This window comes from Sciurus vulgaris (genome assembly GCF_902686455.1).
Source record: "Sciurus vulgaris genome assembly, chromosome: 1".
Classification (NCBI taxonomy): domain Eukaryota; kingdom Metazoa; phylum Chordata; class Mammalia; order Rodentia; family Sciuridae; genus Sciurus; species Sciurus vulgaris.
The window spans coordinates 55,383,111-55,395,545 of record NC_136461.1 but is presented as its reverse complement, the minus strand read 5'-3'; the positions used below and the strand labels follow the sequence as shown (position 1 = coordinate 55,395,545).

Below are 12,435 nucleotides of genomic sequence, written 5' to 3'. Positions count from 1 at the left end.
GGCTCCACGGTCTCCATGACGCCCGGCAAACATTTCGGAGCCACGGCGCTACCCGCTAACGCCCGGGGTTGGGGAACAGGGATTCCAGAAGCAGCCAGGAAAGGGGTGGTAGACCACTCCCCACCCCGTCGCCACCATGCCCATCTCTCCGACAAACAGCCGCAAGCAGCCTAACCTCTCGCCGTAAGTTCCGGCGCGAAAATCTTAGCTCCCATGGGCCACAGAGGGAGCCCTGCAGGATACTCTCCCTAGATTTGGAAAGGGGTCATTTTACTGCCTCTGGGTCCGGTCAACAGCCCTCAAAGCTCCCAGGCGGCAGTAGTTCCTGCTCTTGCTTGGAGCAGCCTTTTAAAAACCAGAACTGTTAATGCTTGCTCTGAGAAGACGGGGCTTTGTTTAGAACCACCCATCCTCCTAGTACTGAGTTTGTCCCCCTCCCCTCCATCTATATTCTAGTTTGATGCCTCCATGCTGTGCTCACGTGCTCAGGTGCATCAACTTCAGGAGCCACCAGATCGAACATTGCTATACTTGGTAGTAGGGGATTTTTTTTTTTTTTTTTTTTAACCATCCTGCCTTAAAATTCTGCGAACTTATCTCGCTTATGACTTTGGGCTGCTCACTGAATTCCACTGAAGTTCCCCAGTTTATTCTCTCTGGCACTTCCAGATCATTTTTGTTCTCTCTTCACAAACCTTCAACATCCCTTTCTGAGTCTTTTTCAGCTCAATTGATTTTTTTTTTTTTTTTTTTTTTTTTTTTCAGCGCAACTTGTTGAAAGTTTTTGGGAGAGAAAGTCTGTTCACCTTTGAATATGGTACTCGGGCTTTTGTCCATCCTACCACTCCACCAAAATAAGCCTTTTACACCAGTTTACACTTTTGTCCTTAACTGACCCATCAGCAGCTTTGATCTAATTGATCACTTCTTGAGTTTTGAAATACTTCTTTTTGTTTCCATTTTTTCTTAGATATTCCCTTGGTTCATGGCTACTTCTTTTAAAATATATTACTGGTACCTACTCACCTCTCCCATAACGGAATATCGTAGTATCACTGGGTCATTCCTTAACCTGTTCTATTCACTACTGGCCTTATGCATTTTAAAATTACCTGTAATGGTAATTAACAAGTTTTAGCTCTAGCCAAGACCTCCCAAGAAAAAGGAAACATCTGCACTTAGAAATTACAAGACATCTCAAAATTCATATTCAAAACTGAATTCCTTCTTTTGCACTTTATAGTCTTTGCCATTTCAATAAATGGTGAATGCCACTTTTGCAGTTCCTGAGGTGAAAAACCCTGGAGTTACCCTTGACTTCTGTCTTATACCCCATTCCATCAGTGATTTCTATCTGCAAAATAAGTTGAGACTCTCACTCTCATGTAAGTCATTATCACAATGTGCTGCCTAGTCCTTTTGCTAGTACCTTCCATAACGTTTTCATTGTGAATCATCTGCTGAAAACCTTCCTCAAGTTTTTTCATATTTCACTCAGAGTAAATTCTCACATTCTTACAGGGCCCTACTTGGGTAATTTACACTCCACATGCTTTGTTACACAACACATTAGGCATACTATTCCCATTCCTGGTCCTGTGCATTTACCATTCTTTGGAATATTATTCTCCATTACTCATTTTTTTCAAGTATCACCATCCATAAAATAATACTTCCAGCATTTTGATACCTCACCCTTTATTTTTTCCATAAAATGTACCCATATATATATATTAATCTGCCTTCACCCAAGTAGTGATGCTCAATGAGAGCAGAGAGTTTTGTTTTGTCCCCCCGCTGTTTCTTTTAGCCTAAAGAATATGCTTAGTAAATATTTAGGAATGTGTAGATATACTTAAGTAATTGATTACTGTTTATTTTGTCTGGTTTTTGTTTCCACTCTTATGTATGGAAATCTCAAAGTGAAATTAAAGTGAATTTAGGTGAATTAAAAGTAATACAGGTTTCTAGTGGCTGACTGTGTTAGGAAAATTCCCTTGGGAATTTCTTAAATAATGATAGATTCATAATAAATTAATTATTAAAGAATGGGAAGCAGTATAATCTTTACTCTTTGAGGTAGCTGTATTATCTCATTAAAACAAAGCTTCAAAGACACTGAAGTTTGCAACATATTGGCTTGACCTGATGTGTTATTTCTCCTCTTCCTCCTTTTAGTATTGAATCCTGATCTTGTAAAGAATCTCTCAAAGCGTTTATCAATTTTCCACTTTCTCACTTACGTTTCTCCTGAATTAGATCCTTCCCATTGGCTTAATAATATCGGACAGATCTCTCATTGTAAAAACAACCACTTGCTCTTCAATGCCTTTATTTCATTTCTCTGCCTAGTTCCTTTGTTCTGATTCCTTACACGTTCATATTTCCTATCAATTCTTTATTAGTATTTTCATTTGTTTGCATTGCCCATCTGTCTTGGATATTATCCACTTGTTACATTAGATCCTTTACCATATTCAGGAAAGTTATTTTAAATCTGTGGTCTAACTGTTCTGATATTTCTGCCATATATGAATCTGGTTCTAATGCTTACTTTGTCTCTTCACATCATTTTTTTCCCTTTTAATATGCCTTATAATTTTTTGTTGAAAGTAGAATATATTGTATAATGTAAAACAAACTAAGATAAATAGAACTTTAGTGTGAGTTTTTATGTTTGACTTTGTATTTACTGTTTGCTATAAGTGTTAAGTGTAGAAGGCTTCAATTTCTTGTAGTGTTCTTGATTTCATCTCTTCTGTTTTTAGGTCTCCCCCCCCCTTTTTTTTAAATTCTTTTAGATATACAAGACAGTAGAGTATATTTTGACATATTATACGTACATGGAGTATAACTTCTCATTCTTGTGATTATACATGATGTGGAATTAAACCGGTCACATTCATATATGAACATAGAAAAGTTATGTCCAATTCATTCTATTCCTATCCTTTCTCCCTTCCCTTCATTCCCCTTTGTCTAATCCAAAGTTCTGTTCTTCCGTCCCCTGCCCTCATATTGTGTGTTAGCATCTGCATATCAGAAAGAACATCTGGCCTTTGGTTTTTTGGGATTGTCTTAGCGTGTTAGTCTCCAGTTCCATCCATTGCCCAGCAAATGCCATAATTTCATTCTTCTTTATGGCTGAGTAATATTCTATTGTGTATGTATACCAATTTTCTGTATCCATTTATCTGTTGAAGGGCACCTAGGTTGGTTTCATAGCTTAGCCATTGTGAATTGAACTGCTGTAAACATTGATGTGGCCGCATCACTGTAGTATGCTGATTTTTAAGTCCTTTGGCTATAGGCCAAGGTGTGGAATAGCTGTGTCAAATGGTGGTTCCATTCCAAGTTTTTTGAGGAATCTCCCTACTGGTTTCCAAAGTGGCTGCACTAATTCACACCACCACCAGTAATGTATGAGTGTGCCTTTTCCCCCACATCCTCACCAATATTTATTATTACTTGTAATTCTGATAATTGCCATTCTGACTGGAGTGTAGTTTTAATTTGCATTTCTCTTAATTACTTGAGCTGTTGAACTTTTTTTCATATATTTGTTGACCATATGTCTTCTATAAAGTACCTGTTCAGTTCTTTAGCCCACTTATTGATTGGGTTATTTGGTTTTTGGGTGTTAAGGTTTTTGAGTTCTTTGTAAATCCTGGAGATTAATGCTCTATCTAAGGTGCAGGTGGCAATGATTTTCTCCTATTCTGTAGGCTTTCTTCACGTTCTTGATTATTTCCTTTGCTGTGAAAAAGCTTTTCAGTATGATACCATTCCATTTATTGATTGTTAATTTTACTTCTTGCACGTTAGGAGTCTTGTTGAAGAAGTTGGTTCCTGAGCCGACATGATGGAGAGTTGGGCCTACTTTTTCTTCTAGTGGATGAAGGGTATCTTATCTAATGCCTGGGTCCTTGATCCACTTTGAGTTTTTTGCAGGATGAGAGATGGTTTAATGTCATTTTGCTACATAGGATTTCCAGTTTTCCCAGCATCATTGTTGAAGAGGCTGTCTTTTCTCCAATGTATGTTTCTGGCACCTTTGTCTAGTATGGGATAAGTGTGTTTATGTGGTTTTGTCTTTGTGTCTTGTATAATGTACCACTGGTCTGTTTTGGTGCCAATATCATGCCATTTTTGTTACTGTAGTAGAGCCCCTTTTTTCTTAAGTGGAGTTTGAGCCTTATAGTTGGTGGTACTCCTTTTAATAGGAGCCCAGTTGTGATGTTGGCAAGAGTTAAGGACAGGGGAAGATTTCTGTAATCCAATGACTAAGTCTTCATCTTTTAGTGGGCCTTTATCCCTGGTGTGTAACCTTTATGTGTGTAAAGCATTTTTTTCCCAATCTTTAGCTGAAACAAGATAACTGATTGGGATCAGAGGTGGGTATTTTCTTTCCCCATGTCAGTTATGCTGTGGTAAAACCCAAGTTGGTTAGCCTCTTAAAATACTTTCCTTGAAGATAGGCCTTTGTTAAGGAGAACAGAACATTCTGGGTGTATTTCAGAATGGTTCCTTTCCATCCATGTGCTAGAACCCTGAGGGGATTTGTCTCTGATTTTCATCTGGAGAACTTGGTAAACTCATGGAGGTAAAAATGAAACGGTTGGCCCCTCTCTAAGGCTGGATCCCCAGTTTTTCTCTCTCAAGGTAGTCTGCACTCAGTCTGCAGCAAGTAGTAAATTGCCCTTTAAGTTTTCCTACCACTTGCTTATTCTAGTGGCAATTTCTGCTTCCTGTACACTGTGATTCTGTTTTCATCTCCCTCTCTAATTCTCAAGGTAGTTATTTGCCCTATGATCTCAATTTTCTAGTGGACCTAAACAAAAATAAAAAATAAATATCAGGTAAAGTAAAAAGATGAGTTGAAAGAGCACTGCAGTAATCCAAAAGAGATAAGATTGTGATTGGACCAGAAGAGTGACAGTAAAGATGATGACAAATGAATGGATTCTAGATACATTTTGACTTTTTTTTCACCTAAGCCTCTGAGAGAACAGAGTATCCTTTAGCCAAAATGGAAAGGACTGCAGGAAGTAAATTTGCTTAACAGGGTGAGATGGTGATGGTTAACATCAGGAGTTCAGTTTTGGACTTGCTAAGTTTCATTTATAGATGTCAAGTAGGCAGGTGGGTAATATTGTCTCCGGTCAGTGGAAGGGTCCAGTTAGAGTTATGTATTAGGGATTCATTTTCACATAGATAGCATTTAAGTTATAGCATTGAATGAGTTCATTAGGCTATGAGTATAGAAAGAAAAGAGAGATTCAGGGATGAAGGTTACAGAAAAAATTAAGAGGAAAACCAGGTAAAGGGAGTGTCCCACAATCCAAGTTAAAAAAAAAAATAATCAAAAGAATGAATAACTTGATCAAATGCTGCTAGCAAGTAAGATAAGAATATTGAAATGATTATTGTCCTTAGAATTGAGAGGGGATATGGGGAAATATACTGTGAAAAGGAGCTTTTATTATGGTTTCTTTCAGAAGGAAAGGGTAAGACAGTAAACAGGATTGGTTACTTTGAATAATTTTATTTTTTTCTGAGGCACGAGGGTATCTCTTGGGCTGGCACTTGACTGTGGAGTGATTAGGGCGAGTGTGGCAGTCTAGAATGTGGAATCTAAAAAGAGGTTGTTGGGAGTGTGGACTTTGTGTTGATCAATATGTATTTGAAAAAAATGCACCCCTAGTAGGAAGACTTGGGGGTGGAAGATGTGAGGGAGGCAGGAAATCACCAGAAAGTAACTTAGGCATATTATATTGTTCAGAACAAGCTATGTCTGACTTGTTCATGCGGGGCAAATGTTAAAACATCAGATTTACGAAGCTAAAAACATGGTTAATACACAGATGCAAGGTCAAAATAAGAGAATAATTGGAATTAACCATAGTTTTGATTTTGCCAGCTAGTATTATGACATAAAAGAAGGGAAAAGGGGGTGAGAATGTAAGAAAGGAGTGATTATAATAATTAACTATCGATTATGATAACTTTTAAGATCAAGAGGGAAACTGGGCGCAGTGGCTTACGCTTGTAATCCCAGTGGCTCTGGAAGCTGAGGCGGGAAGATCTCTAGTTCAAAGCTAGCAAAAAGTGAGGTGCTAAGCAACTCAGTGAGACCCTGTTGCTAAATAAAATACAGAATAGGGCTGGGGATGTGGCTCAGTGGTTGAGTGCCCCTGAGTTTAATCCCCAGTACCCACCCCACCCCCATCAAAAAAAAAAAAAAAATTAAGAGGGAAGAGATTGTAAGAGGTACATAAGAAGAAAAGCATGCTAGCATCTGGCCTTAAAGGTCATAATAGAAGGAACATTGATGTTGTGGTTTAAGAGAGTATAAGCTGGACATATAGATAAGGTCAAGCATATGAACATCAGGGTAAGTAGCTGAAGTAACAAGATATGTAAGATCATTTATATAGGAAGGTTTCAAAAAGCTAAGAAGTTACTGTAGTAGAAGGATTAGCTTCATGATATTGAAATACTCAGTACTTATGCCAGGTATAGTATTGGAGAGAGCGCCTATGATTCAAGGTAAAAAAAAATCTCCAGAGGATGGAAGAACAGAGGCAGAAGTGATGATAAACTGCTATTAGTTAGAATATACATGGCCAATGAAACCAGGTTTGATGTATGTAGTGAGAAAACAGATGAATGAGGTTTAAGCCTAATGTAATATATAAAAGAGGAATCTAATAAAGAAAAAGTTGAATATGAGGACTGGATTTTATATCTTTTTTTTTTTTTTTTTTTTTTTTTTTGTAGATGGACACAATACCTTTATTTTCTTTCTTTATTTTTATGTGGTTCTGAGGATTGAACCCAGTGCCTCACGAATGTGCTAGGAAGCATTCTACCACTGACTTACAACTCCACCACTGAGGACTGGATTTTGTAAGGACAGTAGGGCAAAAAGTTAAAGAAAAAGAAAAATAAGAGACTTGATGGTAGCAGAAAAGGAATGATACAGTTGATGAACTGTGGATTTTGATTTAGCTAGAAAAGAAGAGGAATCTAAAAGATTAATTGATAGAAAATGGAAGATCAGAGGTCCCAAGGTGGTTAAAGAATAAGAAACTGGTGTCATACAAACCAATTTGAGAAGTCGGTTTTTCATTAGGGGAAATAGCCAACTGTCAGGTGCTACGAAGGTAAGTACTGAAGAGTGCCTTGGAGTCAATAATGAAGAAGTGGGCGATATTAATGAGAGGTTGAAACTAGATAAGAGAAGCAAAAAAGTAGACAGAGTGGGATTTGTAGCCCAGTTGTAAAGCACTTGCCCAGCAGGCATGCAGCCCTTGGTTTGATCCATTGCATCGCCAAAAAAAAAGAATTAGTATTATTGATTAATATTTTAGAAAATTGAACTGTGAAAAGAGGAAGAGATGTAGTAATAGGTAGAGGAAGACGTAGCTAAAGAAAAGATTTAGGTTGAGGAGATGATTTAACATGTTCATGGGGAAATAATATAATAAGAGACCAGGATTACTACTGATGGAGAAGAGTCCCTGAGAAGAGACAAATTTCAAAATAAAGATAAAATATTAATCTTAGAGCATATCAACTCTTATTGAATGAGGGGAAAAAAGAGATAAGAATTATATTGAGATGAGTTTGCAGGAAGCAGAATTTTTAGCTGGTGGAGAAAAGATGTGAAGGAGTTTTTATATGATATTTGTATTGTTAGGGGTATAGTCCTTTAGAAAGGAGGACAGGGTAGGATACTTGACTGTGTTTGAAATAGTGTGCAAATGGAATGCATTTGCTCATTAATTTAAAAAATGTTTATTTAACTCCCATGATATATTAGACTGTGTGCTAGGAATATAGCAATGAGTAAGACATAGTTTCTGCCCTGAATATGCATACATTCTTAGAAGAGTCAAGAACAAGAAATAAAATATCAAATAGTGATAAAAATTTTGTGAAGAAAATAAAATATGAAAACTGGATTGATAATTGTCATTTAAAGATTCATTTTATTATATGATCTTTTATGATTAAAATATTTAAAAATATTATTAAAATGTTTTCTTTGGAAGCATATTTCTTTTATATAAACTAAGGGAAAATCATCCTCATTTTATAGAAAACTATAGTACAGAGTACTACTATGAACAGAAAGTAGGTTCTGTCTTAAGGAATTTATAGAGTAAATCCAAAAGCAAAATTCTTTTTTTCTTTCAGACACAAATATTTAGATTATAACTTTTCTTATTAAATAGCATACATTATTTGTTCAAATGAGAACATGGTATTCTTTCCCAGGTTTATTACTCCTGTTTAAATTTGCTTGTGTTACTGCTCAAAGTTTGTTCTTCTGAGCTACCAGACACTTCCTAACCATATACCAAAGTTAATTCATTTACTCATAAGAACTTATGAGTTAGATACTATTACAATCCTTCTTTTATACTTAAGAAAACTAAGACCCAGGAAAGTCAGCACAGCCTTTGGATCTTACATCCTATGTCAAATCTCAAATCCTATAAGGATTTTTTCCCCGTTTAAGCCTCTGTCTTTACGTAAACTGTTAAGAGTGCACATTGTAGATGCCTGTAATCCTAGCCACTTGGGAGACTAAGGCATGAGAATGTTAAGTTTGAGGCCAGCTTCAGCAATTTTGTGAGACCCTGTCTCAAAATTTAAAATAAAATGAACTGGGGAACCTACTCAGTAGTAAAGCACACCTGGATTCCACCCCAGTATGCTGCCCCCACAAAAAATGTTAATAGCAACTTCTTAGTGTGTTGTTGAGAATAAAAGTGATATAATGTATGTAAACTCTCTAGAACTACACTTATGCAAAATCTCTGAAGTAGCTATTATTTCATGTTGTATGGTTAGATTTTCATGGATTATAAATGAAAGTCTACCTTTTTTTGTTAGTGTTGATTTTTCTTTTCAATCATGGATCCTCTATATTATATTGTCTTTTCCTGATACAGGAATAATGCCTCACTATTACCAAGAAGGTCTATTAGCTTTAATGCTACAGGAAAAACTCCAGTCAAAGGATATATTGGTGCAAATCAAAGCAAAATGGCTGCATCAAGAAACATACTTATTCTACCTGAAATGAAATCAGCAGAAAAAATGAACGTTCCCATCATTAAGACAACACAGGTAATACTCTTTAGAATTCCGAGTTTATTTTAAAGTGACATAATGTAAAATTATTGGAATTTTAGAAATGATGATTCAACTTTCAAATAATCACTTCAAATATTAAAATATTAATTTGATTAAAATGTTTACTCCATAACATTCCTTACAGCATAATACTAGCAATTGGCTCCTATAACTCACCATGAATAATAGGAATGTTGTAGTGGAATAAGGAAAGTTTACTTAGGACTTTAAGAACTATATGGTGTTAATCATAGCTAATATACTACTACCATCTACTCTTCTCAGCAGTGTACTCTTGAAAATGTCATAAAATTATCAGAATTTTCTCATTAGGAAACCAATAATTTAGAACTGACTTTAAAACTTTTAATCAAAACATATACAGAAAAGTGCATAATATTGAACTTCGAATGGGTCAGAAAATGATTTTTTAGATGGGACATTAAAACCACAATCCTTAAAAGACAAATTTGATAAATCAGACTTCAGGATTAGATTAATTCTTAGGGAATTTATGCCCTAGGGCATTGGTGAAAACAGAGCAATTAATTAATAACTGAGTGTGGAAAGGGAAAGGATGGAACATAACCTTAACATTCCCAGGGGTTTGTGAGCCTATCCAAACTACACCATCTCACTGAGAATCAACAGCAAAGGGCTATGAAATAAGATGAGCATGTTAATGTCCTAGGACTTAACAAAGGACAAGAAATTGTTAAAAACAATGGAAGTTTATTGTCTCATAGTTCTGGGAGTTAGAAATCTGAAGTCAAGTTGTACTGTGAGATAGACCCAGAATTACAGATATAACATGATCTCACTCGTGTGGAATCTTAAAAAAATTCATCTCATCGAAGTTGAGAGAAGAATGGTGGTTACCCAAGGCTGGGAATGGGGAGAAAAAAGGAATAAGAAAAGATTAACATGTACTAAGTTATAGTTGGAAGAGAGAAGTTCTGATATTCGATCACACAATAGGTTTATTACAGATAATAATGTTCTCTATGCTTTTTTAATGGCTAAAAGAAAGGATTTTGGATTTTTTCACTATGAAGAAATGATAATTGAAAAGATAGATATTTACCCTGATTTGAACAGTCTACAGCATATGTATTGAAACATTATAAGGTATCCCATAAATGTATGCAATTTTATGTTACCAGTTAAAAGAGAAAAATGTATAAAGGTCTTAAATGTGAAAATCTCCCTTCCAAAAGGAAATAAAACTGGGAATAACTATATGAAAAGAAAATCAACTTCATGGAAATTCAAATAAAAATGAGATACTTAGATACCCACCCATATTAAACTGGCTTAAATATACCAATCTGATCCATGTGTTGTGGTTTGGATATTAGGTGTCCCCTCAAAGTTCCTGGGTTAATGCAGGAATGTTCTGAGATGAAAAGATTGGATTGTGAGAGCTGTAACCTAATCAATCCAATCTAGTTTGAATGGACTGACTGGGCTGTAACTGTAGGTGGGTAGGATATGACTGGAGGAGGTGGTTCACTGGCGGCATGCCCTGAAAAGGGTGCATCTTTCCTATGGCCCCTTCCTTTCTCTCTGCTTCCTGACCTTACCATGAGGTGAGCAGCTTTCCTCACCTGGGCCTTTCCATGTACTCCCTTACAGATGACTATGAACTAAACCTCTGAACCCGTGAGCCAAAATAAACTGTTACTCCTGTGTTGTTCTTACTGGGTATTTTGGTCACAGTGACAAAAAGCTGACTAACACACCATGCTAATTTTTGGTAAGATATGAAGCAACAGGAACTATAACACTGCTGGTAATCCTGAAAATTTGTACAACTAATTTGTAAAAACAGTTTCATGTTATCTAATCAATTTGATTCATCAGTTCCACATCTGTTCATCCCCTATACAAATGCATGTCAATTTACGTGAGGATACTTCTAAATGCATTATTATTAAGTCTGTTTTCATAATGAGCAAAATATGGAAACAATTCAATTACCTATTAAAAGCAAAGTGGATAAACACTATGGTGTAATAAATAGTTTAATGGAATACAATGCAAACACCAATAAGTGAAAACTATGAAAACATTGTTGAATAAAAGATATCAGATAGGAAAGAATACATGACTGCATAAATTTCACAGACAGACAAAACTAAATTTCACTGACAAGCATGGGAAATAACAATGGTGGCAAAAATCTGGAGCAACCAGAACTCATTTTGATGATAAGGAACCACTTAGGAAAGCTCTGCAGCAACATCTTAAACATCAGCATACACATGATCCATTACCCAGAAATTCCACTAATAGGAATATACCCAACAAATTGGTAAAGATTAAAAAATCCTGTGTGCAGTGATATTTATAGAAGCAACATTTGTAATAGCCAAAAATTTGGAATATACAAAAATGTTAATGAATAATAGAATTGTGACTTATTTACACAATGAAATACTGTATATCAGTGAAAATGAATATAAATGAATCTCAAATAACATTGAACTAAACAAAGTAGATTCCAAAAAGTACAGACAGTAAATCCAATCATAAACCTACAGACTGGCTAAACCAGTACTTTATGTCAAGGTTATTGTTACCTTTGATGGGAGATTACAGCTTTTACGAAAGGAACTTAATGGGATGTTGATAATTTTACGTTTATTAATCTGAATGCTAGGTATGTGTTATGTTTGAAAAATCAGCCGTAAATTTATGTGTTCCTTCTGTATATTTTACTTAACAGGTTAAAAAAATCCATTGTTTAGAGGAGCATACAATAAAAACAACACAAACAAGAAAGAAAAGAATTTTAAATTAATGATTATCATTCGGTGAGAGAATGCTGTGATCTGGAAGGTGTTAAGGCCAGGGAGTGGCTTCTGCAGTTGATATCAGGGTTCTAATATTTTACTTTAGTCCTGATTACAAGACATTTGCTTTATTTTATTTAATTATGCAGTTTTATTTTAATTACATATTTGTATGTAAAATTTCATAATTAAAATTTTTAAATGAGTCAAAAATGTATAACAGAGTGAGAAATGTTCATTAATAAAATATTAACTTAAAATAATGAGTTTCTTAAAGCCTATTCATAAAATAATTAAATAGGCCAAAATATTAACAGCTGGATAAATTATCTTTCTAACTTTATTTCCTGCAATTAATGCCATCATGTGTTGCATACCAACGTAAGAGTCAAAGACAGCATATATGACAGTGGTCCTTAAGATTATAATGGAAATGAAAAATTCCTATCACCTACTGATATCATAGCCATAGTAACATTTTAGTGCAAAGCAT

The 12,435-nt window shown here is 35.4% G+C and overlaps 1 protein-coding gene across 4 annotated transcripts in view; it reads left to right on the top strand.

The window, feature by feature from the left end:
• The first annotated feature begins 3 nt into the window (after positions 1-3).
• Positions 4-12,435, top strand: part of DNAI4 (dynein axonemal intermediate chain 4) — a 126,167-nt gene continuing 113,735 nt past the window's right edge. For all 4 annotated transcript variants that reach the window (XM_079132953.1, XM_079132952.1, XM_079132951.1 and 1 more), the window contains exons 1-2: positions 4-183; positions 8,964-9,141. In XM_079132953.1, the coding sequence (XP_078989079.1) occupies positions 137-183; positions 8,964-9,141 (225 nt within the window). In that variant the 5' untranslated portion in view covers positions 4-136. The remainder of the gene's footprint in view (positions 184-8,963; positions 9,142-12,435) is intronic.